General features: G+C 39.8%; 1 protein-coding gene and 1 long non-coding RNA gene across 6 annotated transcripts in view; one reads left to right on the top strand and one right to left on the bottom strand.

The window, feature by feature from the left end:
* PDPK1 (3-phosphoinositide dependent protein kinase 1) overlaps window positions 1-13,840 on the bottom strand; it is a 31,567-nt gene extending 17,727 nt beyond the window's left edge. Inside the window, exons 1-3 of one of the 5 annotated variants that reach the window (XM_069029901.1) lie at window positions 13,785-13,837; window positions 2,848-2,907; window positions 2,638-2,730 (exon numbers count right to left, since the gene is read on the bottom strand). In XM_069029901.1, coding sequence (XP_068886002.1) covers window positions 2,638-2,730; window positions 2,848-2,850 — 96 coding nt within the window. In that variant the 5' untranslated portion in view covers window positions 2,851-2,907; window positions 13,785-13,837. Of the gene's footprint in view, window positions 1-2,637; window positions 2,908-13,517; window positions 13,696-13,784 lie in introns of those variants that run through there. The other 4 variants (XM_069029899.1, XM_069029900.1, XM_069029902.1 and 1 more) reach the window with 4 other exon arrangements.
* On the top strand, window positions 13,809-19,215 carry LOC138118730 (uncharacterized). The gene is made up of 3 exons (XR_011155270.1): window positions 13,809-13,877; window positions 18,287-18,381; window positions 18,473-19,215. It is a non-coding gene; the product is annotated as an uncharacterized lncRNA (long non-coding RNA).
* Window positions 19,216-19,255: the final 40 nt, after the last annotated feature.

Genomic DNA, 19,255 nt, shown 5'->3' with positions numbered 1-19,255 from the left:
CTGTGTACACGTATAACACTAGATAAGATGTGCAGTCAAATGAGAATGCTATTAACTTTTCTAATTTTTGTAGCTAGGTTTCATCAACCATATCTACCACGAAAGCTTCTGAAAGCAGGTCACTTTAAAAGACAGTTATTAAATAAAACCCCATATACTTGGAGACCATACTCAGATGACAGAAGTGATCAGCTGACACAGATGAAAATGTATCTTGGCAAATTAAGCTAATGGACTGACTCTCTTCCAGCCCTGCACTGTATCCAATTTTTTACCATTGTATTTCACAGGTATTGCTCACATACTTACATGGATATTGAACAGCTGTGTTCTAAGTACCCGTGACTAGGCACTTACCTGATAGCAGGAGTACCTTGGTACCCTCAAGTTCCTTCCTCACCAAACAAACCTGAGCATACCATATATCTTAACTTCCTCCCAACTAATAATCCAGAAAACCCCAGCAGACAGGCACCAAAAAAAAATTTAAAAAAATAAATAAAAAAAGGAAAAAAAAAGGAAAAAGAAAGAAATAACTCAGAGGTACATATTGATACAATGTTATCAGCAGGCTTGAATCTTATCCACCCTACAGGAGGAAGTAATATCAATAAGGAATGTAAATAGTAAGAAATTAGAGGTTAGCTGGATAGCTTAAAAAAAAGACGTAAAATTAGCAGAAAAACAAAAGCATTCATAGAACATATAAATGTGTAAGTTGTAAATTCAGACAACAGCAAGGCAAGAAATGTAGTTAAACATCCCAAATTGAAGGAAGGGGAGATAGGTAGAGCAGAGAACCCTCTGAGGCTACAATGCAGAAATAACTGCCAACATACCTGGCATACATCATGACCAAGCCCCACTCTAAACTTGAACAAATACTTCAGGCAGCCAGAGATTAAATCTGCATTTAAGAACTGGTTTTGGTCAGACAATCATAATTCCTTAGAGCTCCTGTTTTTAAGAAGTGCCTCATTTATCGGTGGAGACAAAACCAAGGTGGAATATATATGTACCCGCTATATAGAAGGAGGAGAGCAACACAACATGCCGCCTCAATCGTGAGAATTTTAATTCTTCCACCACATAACAGATATTCTGAAAGCAGCATGAAGCTGTCTACAAAGCAAGTAGATTCTCATTAGTTTAAAAGAGCTGAACAACAAGTAGAAGGCCCTGCATTTCTGTGTTTGCTTATACCAAGCATGGGTCCAAGAAGTTGCAGCTGCAGAAGAAGGTCCCACAAAATTGGAGAGTGCTCTGAAGAAAAACCCTGAAGCCAAATCATGTGCATCTCTGTTGAATTTAAAATGCAGCACTGGCACTAGGTGAGAGTTTGTGGTAGCTTAACAGAAGTCCAAGAAAATGAAATATGTTCATTATGATCTTGAATAAAATATTTTTTTAATCTGAAGATGTCATTGGATATACGGCAATATGAAGGCCCCTGCTTTTTGAGATAAACACTTTTTATTTACAACACTGGTGAGGATCTTGCAGAGTACATCAGATCTGAGTCTACAACCATGTTTAATAAGAACAAATCATATGCTTTTTAACAAGATGTTTTGATAACAACAAAGGTACATGCCCCACAGATCAAATGCTCTGAAGTTGATACATCAGAGGGTTGTGCTGCTGTCCAGGGGGACAGGTAGCAGAGCGCTGGAACAAAAGCTTATTCAGAGCCTGGGCTAAGCCCTATGAACTCCTCTACCTACATGGAACATGGCATTAACTTTCAGAGACCAAAAGCAGGAAGGAAAAGTGTATTACTGAAGCAAAGTGTTCTGGTATACCCAAGCCACAACAACTCTCTTGGATTCTCTAGGGAAACCTGCAAGTTATGCAAACTATGTGTTTGAGTGCAAATTACTCTTGATGAGCACTAGAGGCCTGCATCCTAAAAACCGCAGTAGGCTGTACTGGAAGAACCAGAAAACCCCAACAGTTAGAGACCTACAACCAAAAATTGTATACAAATAATATCATATGAAAAAGACACAGAAATATTATTCTTATAACTGTGAAACTACCGAACCATCAGATTAAAGTATTAATTGCTTAATGGATTCATTAAGGTAACACTTAAGTAATTCATTTTTGTGCAATGCTGTGGATGTAAGAAACAAACCATTTAAGGCTACTGAACACAAATATACTGACTGTGACTCACTAAGTCCTCAAGGACCATGACACTAGAGGCTGAGAAAGAATATTGGAGAAGTATCACTGTTCTTTCTTTCGAAAACATCTGGCAGTACCTCCTGACATAGACAGGACATTGCACAGTTCTTACCATTAGCTCCTAGACCAGTTCCAATCCTTTCTATCAAACTTTTCACATAACCTATTATGGCTATCACACTTACACTAGAAAGCAATGTTGACTGAACATCCAAGCATCAAGTCATTAGGATACAATGGAACTTCTGATCAATTTAAAAGGAGCTTAAAAAAAACCCCATCACCCCCATATTTAGGGTGACACTTAATAGGCAAGCTTAAATCCACTATATTCAATTCATTTACTCTTCAAGCTGTTCCCTCCACATTTCAATCTCATCAATCTTATACAACAAATTTTCAAGTTTATCTAAGATATCTGGCACTTCATATAAAAAGTAAAGTTACCGTTGAAAAAGATCCTTCACCCAGAATTTTCCCAAATTTGAAGTCATCAGGTCGTTTCTTTCGAGGCTGTGGAGGCTGCTGTCCTGTATGTTGCTGCAAGGAGTTTGAATTAGATCTTGATTCAGGTGCTGTGCCCTCCATGTTAGATCCCTGTCTGATGCCACAAGGGGAAATGACAGATGGAGTGCTGGAATCTGCTTGGTTTCTCACCATTGATGGGGATGAACAGGAGCATAACACCACGCTTGACTGGATTGGAACAGCATCATACTGAAAATGATGAAAAGAAATGAAACTATTATTCCCATACCTGACATAACTACCATGCACAACTGCACTTTATTTCCATACAAGAATCATATAAATTCTTCTTTGAATGGGTCATCATTAAAAATCTCTTTAGGAGGGAACATTAGTATTTATTTGGAAATGGCAGCTTCAATTTGATAAATACCTCTATTTAGGTCACGCTGTCATATAGCCATAGGTCAAATGTCTGAACACTTTAATTCAAGAATGCTTTTCTTAAACCCAAAAAAATGCTCCTAACACCAAATTTCATGGTATCTTCTCCTACAAATAATATGACCTTAAATTTCTAGTTATACAACGAACACCTGTATTTACCAGTAATATTAGTTCAGAGATCCAAGTTACAATGAACTCTAGAGGAACACATGAAAACTTTAATGGAGGCAAAGAATACATTCTTAATTTTTTACTTGGAATTTCACTTTCTCTGGTGAAGGACAAGAAGAAAAGAGATAACATAAAAAAGGCACATAAGCTAGAGGGTTTCATAACCGGCAACACCTAAAACTTTTTTTGAAGAATGCTCTGGTTCATGGCCTTTTAAAACAAGGGAGATTGCACGCACTATTTAAATTGTACATATGGCCACATAAAAACAACCCAATTGCAAAACAAAAAGAACAGATACAGCCCATAAAACAGCAAGTACAAGGAGACACACTCCTGATTAATATAATACACAAAGCAAGTCGTCATTTGGTACCCTTTTATCAATTTTCCCTAAGTAAGACCAAGGAACCGTGTCAAGTTGCTTTCTGCCCCTTTTGGTAATACACCTCAATTAGTCTGTCAGGGACCGCATCTGATGTTTTACTTCAAACTGGCCAGAAAATACAAACAAATAGGAGAGCTCTGCTAAACTACTGCTGACAAAAAACCCAAACCAAACAACAACAACAAACAACAACAACAAAAAAAAAAACAGAGGAAATATTTAAGAAAGTTAACACCATGGCTGAATATTATTTTTTAATCTCAGTATTCCACCATAGATCCAGCAGAATGAAACTATGACTTAATGAAAATCACCTAATCTCAAAACAGACGTAATGTACAACCATGTGAGATAGTCCATAACATACATCATGTTACCAAATTAAAAATTACTTCTGACAAAAAGAATTTTTTTACCTCATGAATTTCAATCTGAAACAATTTTCTGCATTTTTGTCAGAAGCCACCTTAGAAAGGAATTGGACTGACACTTAATCATGCACATGGTCTTAAAGAACCTAGCTCCCAAAAAAAGCGATTCCTCACATGGTTGTGGTCTGTGCAGTAGGGAAAAGCTACCTTTATTTACTGCTAAAATTGACACTATTACTACGAAAACAGCATATACACATTAAAGTATATGTGCTGTAGGTCACAGTTCCTTTTATGCTTCATATACATATATTTTAGCTGGTACCTTCCGCAGGCTAACTATTGTCCCCAGCATTTTCATATCCCAGATGAATCACCTCTCCTTCAGACAGCTACTCAAACAGCAGTGTGCCTAAAGATACACGCTAGCTAGAATTAAAAACAGATTGCACCCTTTCCTATCAAGACTGCAGCAAGACTGACACAAGCACGACTGCTCAGCAACTGAAGTGATGCCAGGATAAAAAACATCCCATTAACTGAAATACAGTAAATAAAACACACATATACACAGACTAAATATCGGGATCTAAATGATGAACTGGCTCCAGTCACAAATGAGGTTTTACAGGTTAATAAAGCAATAGCATTGCGGGGAGGGGGTCTGATCAGATTATGCAGCTAGCAAAAGAACCTTGAAAAAGCAAACAAGCAAGAAAAAAATCCACCACAAAGCAGAGAGCACTGGGAGAAAGAGGGGGAAAGGTGCTGGATGCAGTGTATTTCATTACACAGTAGCTGAAACTAAGTCACAATGAATATCCAGTATAGAAAAATCCTAAGGGAAGAGACAGAAGTAAAAGGACTTTGTAGGAAGAGAAGGTTATTTTCAGCCAGGGTATAACATCAATTAGTCCCAACTTTCTCAAAGGAAAGTCAAGATTAGGAACAAGGAGGACAGAGGAACATGCAGTAGATTTAAAAGGATCAGTTACCTAAGAAATGACAGAGCTACGCAACTAGGTCTGTTATGTTGCACCTCAACATTTACAGAAAAAGGTAATTCCTGCACTCGCCTTTCCACACTCCATATATTCTTCTTTAGCATTTTGCCCTGCATTATTTACCTTCTTAGTTTTATTTTGAAAGGCTCCGAAAAACAGGTCTGCAGAAACCATAAATGTCTCATTACATATGTATTTTTAAATACGCCAGAGATAGGATACAGGTCAGCTTATCTGATCTAACTCTGTACCATCACGCTTTTGTAAAAATCAGACTTAATATCCTCCTTCTGCCAGATGCAGACGATTTTTTAGTGAGAGATGAAGTCAATCACAGCAGAATTTTAGCATGTTCTAAACTGCATCTGCAATTCTCAGAAGCTTGAGGATGCTCTCCTTCTAGCAATTATCAATATTTCTCAGCTGGCAAGCCAGTGAAAGCACAGATCCTCACATAGTAACTACAGACTTACCTATTGCATGTCATGGATGATCATGACCACACTGATTAGCACTGACCTAGTAATTCTATCTCTTTAAAAAGTACTCTCTAACACTACTTCTTTCCCAAACCCTTAAGGGTTCTCCTTTTCATTTACTTTCACATAGAAATTGTTTCATTCTTAATGCAACATACTCTGAGTTTGAAAGCCTTTCATGGAAAAAAATAACAAACCTCCTGAATGCTCATGGCATTATAGATCAACAGTCATTTCGAAATCTTCATCAAGTAATTTTCACTAAATCACTAGAAACAGGATTCCTTTTATTTATACGTGAAATAAGTTCTAATACTGTTCTTTTCCCCAATTGTCTGTGAAGAGTAGAAATAAACTTTAAGTCAACTGGAATCAATGCAAAAAGCCCATTGGATAGCACTGTGTTTTTCCTTTCCTCCCCACCACCTAAAAGAACTCATACTTTTTCCCTTTGCAATTCAGCATTTTGACAACTGCACTATCACTACAACTGTTAATGTATTTATATGCATCAAACACATACCACACTTCTCTAAAGCAAGTACAGCCACAACAACTGCATCTCCACTAGTTTTTGCCCACCACAAAATCTGCAACACTACTTTACTGAGACCATTCTATCAACACTGACAGCAGCAAAAAATACTTTTCAAGACTGGGCTTCTAAAACTTCCAGTATCCTTTACTTCTCCACTGATTGGCAGGATGTTGAACCCTGAAGACGACTGAGAGTATCTTTGCTATTGCTGAATTTCTACTAGCAAGATCTATTACAAAGAAAATCACTATGAACAGGGTCCTGACCTCTTAGCTGTCTGATAGCACTGAGTCTGACTGCTGACTATTACTGAATCTCAAGGTGCTTTAAGACACAGGGCAAACATGATCACAAAAGCTCTTCCATCTAACTACTTCTAAGGCCAATATTTTTGGAAGCAGACCGTGGTAACAGAAAGTATTTTTTACACAAAGCAACATGACCTCTAAACCTCAACCAGTACATTTGTTTTGATTATAAATAATGCTAATGAGGCTATAAGCTAGAAGACTGGCACAACCCAAGATTCTGCTAAAGGCAGTTTAAGTTAGACAGGTTTGGCCTGAGCTGTTTTGTTAACTGTTTTGACATTGTCATATAAGCCAAAAGATCTGAAACTGAAATTTATTTTGTATTGCTTACAATTTAAACATTGAAAACCTGGGGTTTTAAAATGAAAAAATTAAAAGATAAGCAGTTATATTTAATAAATTCTTTTCATGGCACACTGGTGTTTCAGAGGGTTGACAAAGATGCACCAACTGCATGTGACACACATCTCGTATCTGAAAAAGAGCATCAGAAGGGGTAATTAACAGATATTACACACAGCTTTTCCACTGGCCTCCTCCCCCCTCATATCCCACAATTAAAATGTTAACCTTCTCTATGTTCCCCAGTACCTAGTTGTGAGAGTCTCCACTTCAAAGGTTATAGTGTAAGACACCCTGGGAGTTCCAGCGTGTTCCGAAAGAAAAAAGCAACTGATCAGGTCAGATACTCAGATAGGCCTGAATACATGTCCTCAAACTGCTACTAAAATGAGAATGCAGGCAAAAGCAGTGTAGTTCAGGTACAAGAAACTGAAGACACAAACCCACTGATTCACAGTAACAAAAATCCAACTAAAGGCCTCACCTTTCAGTGCAGAAAGCACAGTACAGTTTGCAACAATAAATACCGATCCCATACAGGAGCTGTTTGCAGGAAGTGTAATGATTATTGTGTGATCCCTATCAATATTTAACACCCATTTTCCTTTCCTAAATTCTGTCCGTTGCTGCACCAGAGTGGAATGCCCTGAATGAAGACAATAATAGATGGTGTGCTTTCATAAACTGCAGTAAACATCAATTCTCAGACCTTATATGCTCATGTCTATTTATGCTCTGGATGTCTGCCTAAAAATGGATTGTCAGACTTTCTGCTAAGTGATCAACAGCATCCTCTTTCTATTAACCAATTGTACATGTATCTGTGTAGAGAGAAACAATATACTGATTAATCAAACTCCATTGCATGCCAGTTTCTCTTCATACACACTTAGAATAGCTTAGAAGTTTGTCAGATAATCTCAAGAATTTAACAATACATCTATTTGCCAACATTATTATTACCTTTAAGTAATTAAAATACTTGCCTAAAGAGAAAAAACATTCATTAAAAAAGGTCACTAGCTGCTATCAGACTGCCTTTTGACTGTAACATAAAATCAAGCATGTAATGAACGGGACAAAACTTACAGTAAGACAAGCCTCAGAAGTACTTCTGAATGCATCACACAGCTATTTAACTCACCCACTTAACAGGTTAACTTTGACACTAAAATACATACAACCACACTAAAACATCATAGTAATTGGGAGGTATTAGAAGATATGTACTCTGTTCACACTTTCAGCTTGACAGAAGTTCAACATGATTTCTAAGAGCAAACAGTCATCTCCAAAAAAAAAAGAAAAAGAAAAGCATTTATTAAAAAAATACACTAGGTTTCAAAAATATTTTCCCAAAACAACAGGATGCTCTTTTCTACAGAGTTCTTTGAAGACAATAGTAAGCCATTTTCTTCAAACTGCAGCAAAGAAACCCTACTCCAAGTATTAGTTATTTGTAGATATTTAAAAAGCATTAACATCAAACATTGATCTTGTGAAGCAGGGGTTTGCGTTTATGTTGCGTAGAGCTGCATCAGCACTCTTTCAAACCTCATCATCAAATGGTATGCAAAAGATTACTGTAGAGAACTTAAAATTTAGCTCATAAGCCAACAAACTGCCCCTTTAACACCACATATCGTGAACAAACTGACCCTCACAGTCAGTAAAACAGTCTGAAGCCAAACAATTTGTCAAAATCGATACTTTGATCAAGGTTCATGAATGATTATCAACTACTACATTTAAATGAACATACTAAAATCTCATAGTTCAACTACAAAAACTGTTTTAACACAAATTCATTTTGCAAGAGAATCTGAAGTCATACATGTATCTAGGGTGAAGTTTTTTGATCTCAGAAGTTGCCACATGAAAAAATGGTTTAAAGACCATTTTTATGAATTAACCATATAAATTTCAAAAGCATTTGGCTTCGTAAAAGGAGGGTATTTTGTTGTTGTTGTCCAAACAAACAGCTATGCTAATTGATTAAAGAAGTCCAGGCTCTAACCCAGCAAAACAACTATGCTCACCTTCCTTCATGCCCAGTGTCATTTGAAACCTAGTGCTGAAAGGTAAGCACTCATTGAAGAACTGCATAAAACTGTTACTCCCAAAAAATCTCTTAACAAAATATCTTGATAGAAATAACCATAATTTAAAAGACAACAAAAAATCTTTAAAAATCATGTCCTGATAATACATTTCAAGATTAAAGACTGTACAAATTAATGGAAGCTTGAAAAGCTTGAAAGCTTCAAGCTTTCCCCTGTTCAAACATACTATTTTACCTAAAATGGCTGGTCCCTCTGCAGTAGTGGGAAACAGAAGTACTGTTGGTCTACTGACACTTCTTCCTTTGTCCAGTAAATCCATAACACAGTCCATCCATAAATGAGTAATGAGGATATCAGCTTCATATTATATCAGCAAAAATATAGCCAAGAAGCTCAATGCTTTGGAAGCACAGAGAACACCTCAACATTCTTAGACTGTTTTGACCTTTAGGGAATAAAGGTATTTTATCCACAAGACTGATTTCATTTCTAGAGAAATTAATTTTTCACGTACCAAGCAATGCTGATCCAAAATTTTAGTTTATGCAAATGCCTTTCTATAAAGTCGACCACCTTACATAGTGGTATTTCTGCCACTGATTTCCAGGATTCTAATTCCAAAATCAGGTAGGGACTAAAGCTAATGAAAGGATTTATAAGAACCTGCATTTCAGCCAGTTACTCTCTAACCTCCTCTACTGCTAAGCAAAGCACTTAAATTCCACGCATCTTCAGAGGCAGACTATTTAAGGCATCCTTCCACTGCCTAGTGCTTCAAAACAAATCAGAAACAGGAAACCACACAAATCTCCAAGAACCTAAAGTCAGCCTATGGCCCATATATAGCTATATTGTAAACAAGTAATCGAGAATTCATTTAACACAAACAGATCTAGGCTAGCTCACAAGAAAACAAAAGCCATCTGTGATCGCAATAGTCTGGATCCCAGGCTACACCACCAGCTACCTCACCTGATAACCAGGTGCTGCGCAGCATAGATGGGGGCTCAGGCTAGCAAACACAAAAAGACTTCCTATGCCAGGCTCCTTGCTAGCAGCTCTAGGAGGCAAAGAGAACAGCTTGGGGTAAAGAACAGAGAAGCAGACACACCGAAGTGGCAGTATATAGATGCAGTGTACATACAATGGATTCATGGCACAGTCAAGAACTGTAAATTCCTGCAGGATTACTAAAGAACCAAACGTTGAATTCAGTATTTTCAGAAGAATGCACTAAGCAAGTTAATCCTTGCAATTTTTCACCATAAAGAATTATAAAATATTTCTAGGTGAAGTATTTACAGCTTGTCTTTTAAAGAAGAAAGCAACTCTCAGGTTCAATATTTACTCACACAGCAAACCACTTACTTCCTACAGCAATTTTGAGTAGAATTCATATGGCGTGAAAAATAAGGTTCTAGACCAAATAGCTAGCTTTGCACATTTTGTATCCAGTCCTTTCAGACGCTTTAGACTGTAGTAAGTTTCCACAAGCCTACCTGCAAATAAGATGTCAGAAAGGGAAGTGGGAAGGGAAGAAAATCTGCTTCTCCCTCATTTCCTTCTTTATTATACATACACAATCTAACTTGGTCACTTGCAAAGAAAGTTTCTTCCATTTGAAAAACCAGAAACAATAATTCCTTGGCATCGTACGTATTCTTTGGAAAGCTCTGATATGAGGAACTTGGATTTTATCTTTCAAACATGATGTTTTTTAAATTAAGGTCACTTTCATATTTTCTGAATAGCATAAATGTGCTAGTTCTACAGCAATCCGTATAGCCTTTCTAGACAAATATATATATAAAAAATACAAGTTTACTGCTAAAAAATAGGTATTAATAAAATATTTCACATCTTCATAGACCAAATTTATTTTTATTACTTTGACAGTTTACTACATTTTTCAGTCTAACAAAATGATTGTGCCCCTGGTTTCATGCCTTCTGTACAAAAATTCCTGCAAGTACTTCAGTAGTCGTCGTCCCTTTCCAAGTTTTTCCAGCAATGTTGCCTTCCAACTGATCTGCTTTAGGCAAGTGCAATGAGCCTAAGCCTGCAGGGTATCTTACAACATCCAGCTACAGTAATCTACTTGTAGAGTTTCAAGAGCTAAATGAAACAGACTTTACTTCTGGCACTGTAATAGATCAAAAACCCAAAGAAAAATTTGTTTTAAAAAAAAGCTTACCCACACAGTGGAATCATGGTTTAGTAGACCATCACTATTATACTCAGATTGTTCTGTGGATCATGTCCTTTCATCTAGCTCTAAGCACTTTTAATGTTAGAAATATGAATGCATATAAAACTGCTCCTGTTAAAACTCCCGGTTTTTCCACCTTTGAGCACCTTTTCAACATCCGTGTCTTCTGCTATTGTCTATTCCTGCAGCCTGTTTTGGTGAGAGATTTACTGAAAACTTATCCCAGTTAAAAGCCTACGCATGAGTGATAAAGACTAGTCATGGTTTTATGATGAAAACCCAAGAGAACAGAATATTAAATAGATAAGCTTGAAGAGTTTCCCCTACATACATATCTGGAAGCTTTACACCTACAAATAATTACAAACAGAACTCTTAACATTGCCTAATCTAATTCTTAACATAGTTGCAAAACTGTCTCTATGTAAGGTCTATGAGCCCAGTTCTTCGAAAAGTGTAGTTCATATTAGTTCCACTGGGGGAAAAAAAAAAGCTAGCAATTTTGTTCAGCTGGATCCATGACTACACTATAGGTTTTATCAGGTCAGAAACACTGGTAGAATCTAGTAATTGCCAGTGCAGCTAAACAGTCCAGTAAAGATGTTGCTGCAAATGAAGATGTTAATTACCATACTTCCAGACATCTGATTTTGAGAGGAAGGGCACTTCTTGGTTTGAGACCCAATATACTCACATTAGCATTAACAGCAAATAGCTAAGACCACACCAGCATCTGCAACTAAAGCTGCACTAAAATAGTTTCCTTCTTAGAAGTACAACTCCCTCCTTAGGCCACATCTTCAGAAACTAACGGAACATTTTAGGAATTGTCCCTGAGTACAAAAATAAAGAAATTAACTGGTTTGGCAGAAAATTACGAGAACATTCCTTTCAAAGCCGGGCTCTGTTCACACCTCCCCTCCCCAATCCCATCTTATGCATTTACAATTCAATAATCACAGAACTCATTATGTCATTAACTCCATCACATAAACATTAGCAGTAATTTGCTCAGTCTCAGAAATACTGGATTTCCCATATTTGATATCATCTGAATTACAAAAAGGTTAGTTGAATCGGGCCACCTCTATCTAGTACTGCCTGTCAGTACACTCACCTGACCAGGAAAATATTAAATAGAATGGAAGAGAAGGAATTTAAAAAAAATTACCCTGACAAAATATCTTGATTTTCACAAAATTGGTTGTCAGTTGCATTCCTAATTTTTTCCCTCTCTGCATGCTTTTCTTATCAGCAGGGACCTAAACTGTATACAGAAAAGGAAGGGAAATGCAAGTATTTTGGAAAAAAAACTCTGAGAAAGATGGGCAATAAGCAAGAGCAGAAGCAAAAAGGGAAGCCTACTCTCTGTTTAAGTGTCCAAGTAAACAGAAGTCATCTCTGATGCTAAGAAGCAGCTTTATAGAGCTGTATCAACTAGCAAGAAAGCAAAACTAATCCCTTTAATAATCAAAAATTGGTTTATTTCATAGACCTTGATGTAGCATTCCATGTGCTCTGTAGGGCTACTCCACACAGTACTTCTCATCTTCGGTCATGATTCTGTGTAACACCCTGATGAAAAAAATCACTGAGCATGGAGAAGAGAGCACACTGAAACAAGATGTCAAGAATCTACATGGCTGTGCCAGTCTCCACATAAAAGCCTCCTTTTCATCAACTCCAGTTGATGAAAAAGTTTTAAGTGCCGCAGAGTGAAGCCTGGCAGCCTGCAACTGACAGAGCACAGGACTCAAAAGCACAGCAGCATGCACATGAGGACAAGGAACATATCACTGCCAGGTAGTTTTGCCAACACGAGTGAAAGCTGGTGATTATTTTTCTTTTCACAAGAGAATGTCTACACTAACCAAACTGTATAACTTACAACACAGAAGAAGATTTACCATTACCACGTCTGTATACCAACTACGAGTCCATCTTCGAGATATGTCAGTACACACGAAACGAGATTTACGCTGTCAGACTAACGTAAACAACTGCGTTTGAAACGGCGTCCTATTGTGACCCTCACGATCTTCCTCACGCGTTTGTTCCTACTACAAAAGAAATCGATTACAGAGTGACAGGTAGCTCCCACAGGGCAACAACGCCTGTTCGGCCAGCGGGAGACGGCCTGGCATAGCCATGCCAACGCCCCGTACCCGGAACCGAAAACGGAGGTCGGCGAGAGGCCGCGGTGAGGCCCCTTCACCATCGGCCTCACCTCCTCCCGCGAACGGGCTACGCTCGGGGGAGAACGGGGCCCTCCCGCGAGGCCGGCGGCGAGCCAGGAAAGGGGGGCGGAAGAAGGACCGCGAGCAGCAGCGACAAGACTGGCCCCACCGACGGCAGCGCCCGTTCACCCGCCCTGTTCGAGCGGGCGTAGGAGGCGGGGCCGTTCGCGAAAGCCCACCGCGACCCCACCGCCGGCAGAGCACTGGGCACGGGCGGCCACCTCTCACGGGCTGGCCCCGGCGCCCGGGCCTACTTATTCCCCCAGCACCCCGCGGGCCGCAGCCGCGGGCAGACTCACCAGGGGGCTGCCGGTGCTGGCCATGGCCCGCCTGGCCCGCGGGCCGCCCCCCGCGCCCGGACTCACCAGGGGGCTGCCGGTGCTGGCCATGGCCCGCCCGGACCGGGGCCGTTCCCCACCCGTTCCGCGCCAGGCGCTCGGCCCAGCCTGAGCCAATGGGGCGCCCGCGTCCCCCGCCCCCGACGTCACCACAACAATCCCCCCCCCGCCGTAGGCGGGTCTTCCGCGCACTGCGCTCGCTCACTGGTGGCGGTAACTGTTACTCACACGCGAGCCAGAACAGAGCGTCCCCCGTCAGCCTCAGCGTCCAAGCCGAGAGGAGGATGCGCAGTTGAGGGAATGGCGCCCCCAGGAAGCTGCGTAAGTAAGGGCGGAAAGGGGCGGGACCGCCGGGCAGCACCTTCCCCGGACGCTCACATCCGGATTTGTGCCACGACGGCGGCGTGCCGTAGGAGCGGCGGCTGGTGGCGCCAGCGCGGCGGCCGGGACTGCCGGGAGAGCCGCGCCCTCCACGCAGCTCGGAATTCGAGTGCGTCATAAATGCAATTCCAGTGCGCTTCTTCGTTCCTGAGAACTTGCCTCGTCTGCATAATACCCGCGCTCCCTCGCTGGTTGTGACAGGCCGTTTTCCCTGTTTTCTGTACGAGCCCGCGGTGCCCGTTAACGGCGTCCTGTCAGTCCGTGTGCGAGCCCGCCGGCCACAGACGCCGGGAGGTGGGCCAGCAGTGCACGACACTGTAGCGAACAAATTGAGTTTGTCAAAGAGTTCGTAGAATTGTGAGGGATTACTCAAGAGGATGAAGCAGGAAAAGACCATCTAGTTTACTGAACTGCATCAGAATGTACAAGATACCGATATTTAGCTTCAAGCGGGGGTGGCGTGGAGGGCCAGGGCAACTGCGGTGTCCCAGAGTTGATCACTTTTTTCAGAAAGGTTTTTAAAATAGCCAGCCTGAGTCACCTTTCCTCTATGATAATTTTTTCATCCTTCTGCCTGAAGGCAGAACTAATCTGTTCTGCAGATTAGTAGAACAATTGATCATAGTCTTGTAGTAGGTTGGATGCACGGGTCAGTGGACGTCTGCGCGTGTGGTTTTTTGTTGGAAGCCTACCTGCACTCTTCAGACTGTATCCATATTTTAGGCCTCTTAGAGAAACTCTGCCAAGTAGGAAAAAGCTTTTGTGTGACTTAGGTCAGTAGTGCCGTGTTTGTGGCTACTGAATGATGCTGTGATGGTTTTCGCATATGTGAATTGAAAGAGATTATCCTGGCGAAAAGGCAGATTCTTTTCCATGTGATCTGGTAAAACTTTTTTCTCCTCATTTTACAGTTTTGGGTCTAACTAGCCATTATCATAATGGTCCACACAGCTGCTTGACCAGCTGGATTTATGTTTATATGTCCTTGGATACTTTTGTAAGGCTCAAAAATTAGCTAGTTTTTTTAAGGCTCAAAAACTATCACAAAACTATAAAAATTTATGGATTGCACACAGCAAGTTTACAGCTATTCCAAACATTATACAACCAAGACTTGTGAACACAAAGAAAAGGAAGGAACCAAACAGGGCAGACTTGTAATACTATTACATGACTACTCAATCAAGCTGTATGTGTCAAGACAGTTCTGTGCAGACTCACATCCTGTTCCAGTAGGGCTTACTTGGGCACGTGTAATGCTCTGATTCAGCTTCTCTGGGCTGTAGATCAGCTGTACAGACTATATGTGTGTTCCAGTATGCATGAGCCAAAGCAAACACAAATCAGGCAACAGCATTACTATAGGCAATTTGCTAGGTTCTGCTGCTTAGTATCAGCAAACTGTAACATTTTCCTTTCTAGAAAAGCAGATGGTGCCTTTAGAACAGAGGTAATAAAGCACACAATAGCATTAAAGCCACGAAGTACCAGGATATTGTATGTAATTCTTAGAGCTGACAATGCTGTAGAGTCCAGTGGCTTCATCTGGCAGAGTTTAGTGTACCAAACCTGCTGGAAAACTTGGACAGTAGAAATTTTTATCTCCTGTTCAGTTGAAAACAAACTGAGAAACTAAAATTAATTAGAAAATGGGACAACCACAAAATCTAAAGTTTGTCATCAGTCTTAGGAAAAAGGGAGAGTAAAGGCCTGTTATTGTTCAGGAAAGGGAGTGAATAATAGACAATGTGTAATGGATTGAGTAATACAGCACGCCCTTTTTCTTCCACTAAAACAATCTAGTTTAACAATAAAGATAATATTATTCATTTTAACAAGATAATAATAGCAAACAAAAAAATTGAGTTAAAGTCCTTAGCAAGTGTGTTAAATTCTGCAGGGACAGATGAAATTTGCCCCAAAGTATTTTTTTTTTGGGAAAATGAAACAAAACAAAACCACCAAAACCAAACAAATAAACAACCCCCAAAAAACAAACAAAAAAACCAAACCAACCAAGCAAAGCATAAAGAACTGAATCAGTCTCTGCAATGTTGGAAGTTATTTCTGAGAAGCCGTTCAAGAAGCCTAGAGGACTTCTGAATGATGGTCTCATCTTCAAGTGTAGGAAAAGTAAGGCCAAAAATAATGCTAAACTGAGTGAATGATTAAACAGAGAATATAACTTGATTCAACTTCCATCTTTGCTAAGAAAGCTTACTTGCTGCTAACAGGGTAGATAGTATATAATTTGACTTTGCTAAGATTTTTGACACAGTTCAGTTTTAAAGGAATACTAAGGAAGATTGTTGACCTAAATGCTAGCACCTTGTTAATGAATAATTAAAATTTTTGATAATGCATCTAATCATTAGCAGTTCCCTGTTAAAGTGAAATGGCATTTCAAGGGGCACTCCAGGCTCAAACTTGGTCTGATTCAATATTTTCATCAGTTTTGGTAATGAAATAGAAAGTATGTATACAAGATTTGTGATATTATTCTGGGAAAGATTTTAGTCACTTGGGGAGACAAAAATGAGGAGAAAAAATATTTTGACATATTTTAAATACACTCTAAATAATGAAATTACATTAAGTGCAAAGTATTGCAATTCAAAAAAGAAAGCAAATGTATTAATATAAGCTCTGAAATAATAGGTTACTAGCAATATACTGAAATAGGATGTGAGAGTGAGAGCTACAGAGTACCAGAATTTAAGTAATGAATTAATAGTGAGATGTTACTGCAAATAAATACTATTTTAGCACATAATGACATACAGAATTTGAGAACGGCAGCTAGTACTTATTTCATTCTTCATGTAACAAATGAGGATGCAGTTGAATAGTATTTCCAAGTCTAGGCATGATGCCTTCAGGAAGCTGTGAATCAGCTGGGGAGAATCGGGGAAAGCAAACACTGCCTGTAGTGGGGGGACGTGGGAGAAACCTCCCGCGGCCTCCGGCGGGCGGGACCTGCCACCAGGGGGCGGCCTGCGCCGAGGGGCATCCGCTGGGCGGGGGAGCGGGGGCGGCCCCGGAGGGGAAGGGCACTGCCTCGGGAGGAGGAGGCACTGCCACATCCACTCAAGGGGGCTATCCAAATATAACATACCTGAAGCCCGGGCCCAGAGGCCATGCAGGAAGCGACACAAAGACAACTGAAGACGAGCTGTGTCCCTCAGCCCTTAGGTGGAGGCTAAATAAAGCTCCCATGCCCTGGGCAATATAGGTGACTAGAAGTACCAGGTGAGACAAGCAAAACAAAACAAAACAAACAACCTCCAAACACACCACCAAAAAACAAACCCACAACTAAACCAAAATCTTTGTCACAGAACATTTTCAGCTCCTTAGTGGCTTACAAGCACTACTTAAATATTTTCCAAAATAGTTTCTTTTGGCAAAATTCAACAGAAGAAAAAGGGAAGAATGCTGTGTACTTTGTTCTGGTTGCAGGTGATACACATAGCATGCACTCGGTAGTCCCAGGATATTAAAGGCTTCATAGGTTTGATCAGAGCCAATATTATATCTCCTTATTAGACTGTAGTTCTCTATCTTCCACTTGAAGGATATATATCCCTCTTAGAGGCAAAAGTCAGCCTTAGAATAGTGCAGAGATTCTGGAACAAGCTGTGAAAAACCATAGCTTGAACCTAATACCAGTCTCAAACATGACACCAAAGAAAAGAACAAAAAAAACCTTAAAAAAACACAAAGCAAAAGGACAGGGGGAAAAAAAAGGGGGGGGGGGGGGAGGGGGTTATAGCCTGCTTTTTTAGAAAATTTGTAGTATTTCAGTGGCTGAATAAAAATGAGGCTTTGATTGTTCCAAAGACCTAATTGTAAAGCAGAGGCATTTTGGTTTTAGCTGCAACAATTAATATTTTTAAGTAACTCCATAAAAGCAGAAGCAGCTGAAAGTTTTTAAGAGTTTCACCTGGAGAACTCCTGATGCTAGAATATCATTTCAGCCTTTTAACCATCAGCCTGTCATCATCTGCAGACTCAGTTCTTATAGTCTTGCTATCTTGCCCTAATGGACACAAGCAGTGTCTTTGGCTTTTCATTTCTCTCAAGTAATTTCTGTCTACATTCAATCTCTCAGTTTTCTTTGCTTCTCTATTAATGAAGTTTTACACTCTCCCTTCCATAGCCTGACCTGCTTCTCTTTACTCATATCTGAATATAATTGTTCCCACTCTCATTTTGCTAATACAACTGGTACAGAATACCTTATGAACAGAACAAGATTTTATATGGTTCAATTTCTGTGCAGACGTGTTCATAAGTAAGGGCTGTCAAGATCTGTTTAGTTTAAGATACAATTGATCTGACAATTTCAGGAAGCATCTCTCAGATTCTGAAGATTTGAAATTTGGGACACTACATCAAACTACACTATGGGGTCTAAAAGTTTGGGATCACCAAAATCCTCCAGGTATGTGGCATTGTTTTTCTGATTTTCTCATCCTGGGGAAATTACAGCAACTGTTAATGACAGCAACATCATGTTCTCCTCTTGCCATTAGATTGCGGCAGAATAAAAGATGCACCCTTGAATATAGCTTTTGCAAGTTAAAAAGCACCGAGGACCAGAAATGGGATATTTTTTCAAGTATCAGAAAAGCCCTTTGGTTACAACACTGAAAACAAATCACTGCTGTCACCTTCTATGGCTGTCACACAAATTGGATGTTAACTCCTCCTTCTGGTCCTGTTTTTCTCACAGATGAGGACTCCTCACAACAGTTCTCTGGCTTAGCATGCTTTTTTGGAAGGATGTCTCAACCTACTTTGTTTCTTCTAAATGAAATCTTTCTTTGCCTTGTCAAAACTAATTTGTGCTGTCACCAGAGAGACAACGGAAGCACTCCAAAGAGAAAGGAATGAACATATGTGGCTGCGTATATGCGTGTGTCAGCTAGTTCAGATGCATGCGTACATATCTCAGTATGCTTGCTAAAACTGTTGAGCCCATTAAATCTAAGAAATGCAACTAAGACTCCAGAAATCTGCTTGGTAGATGATTAATCATATATAGGATTTTCTGTGTCTAGGGCAGAAAGTAAACCTCCACTCAGAAAGGCTGTACCTGTTGTGCAGATAGGCAAAGGACTGATCAATTCTTGAGAAATAATAGAAGTCCTGGAGAGGCAGTGGGCCTGGCCTCTTCTGTGATTAAGTAAAGGTCATTTGTGCTGTTCTTGTTTTTCACCTTTTGCCGTTAGATCAGCCCAGCCACTTAACCTTGAAATAATTTTTTGTTAAAGCAGTACACGAGGCTTACTTATTGCAAAATAAAAAGTTACAAC

This window comes from Aphelocoma coerulescens, chromosome 14 (assembly GCF_041296385.1).
Source record: "Aphelocoma coerulescens isolate FSJ_1873_10779 chromosome 14, UR_Acoe_1.0, whole genome shotgun sequence".
NCBI lineage: Eukaryota > Metazoa > Chordata > Aves > Passeriformes > Corvidae > Aphelocoma > Aphelocoma coerulescens.
The sequence above is the reverse complement of the archived record's forward strand: the minus strand, read 5'-3'. Positions and strand labels throughout refer to the sequence as shown.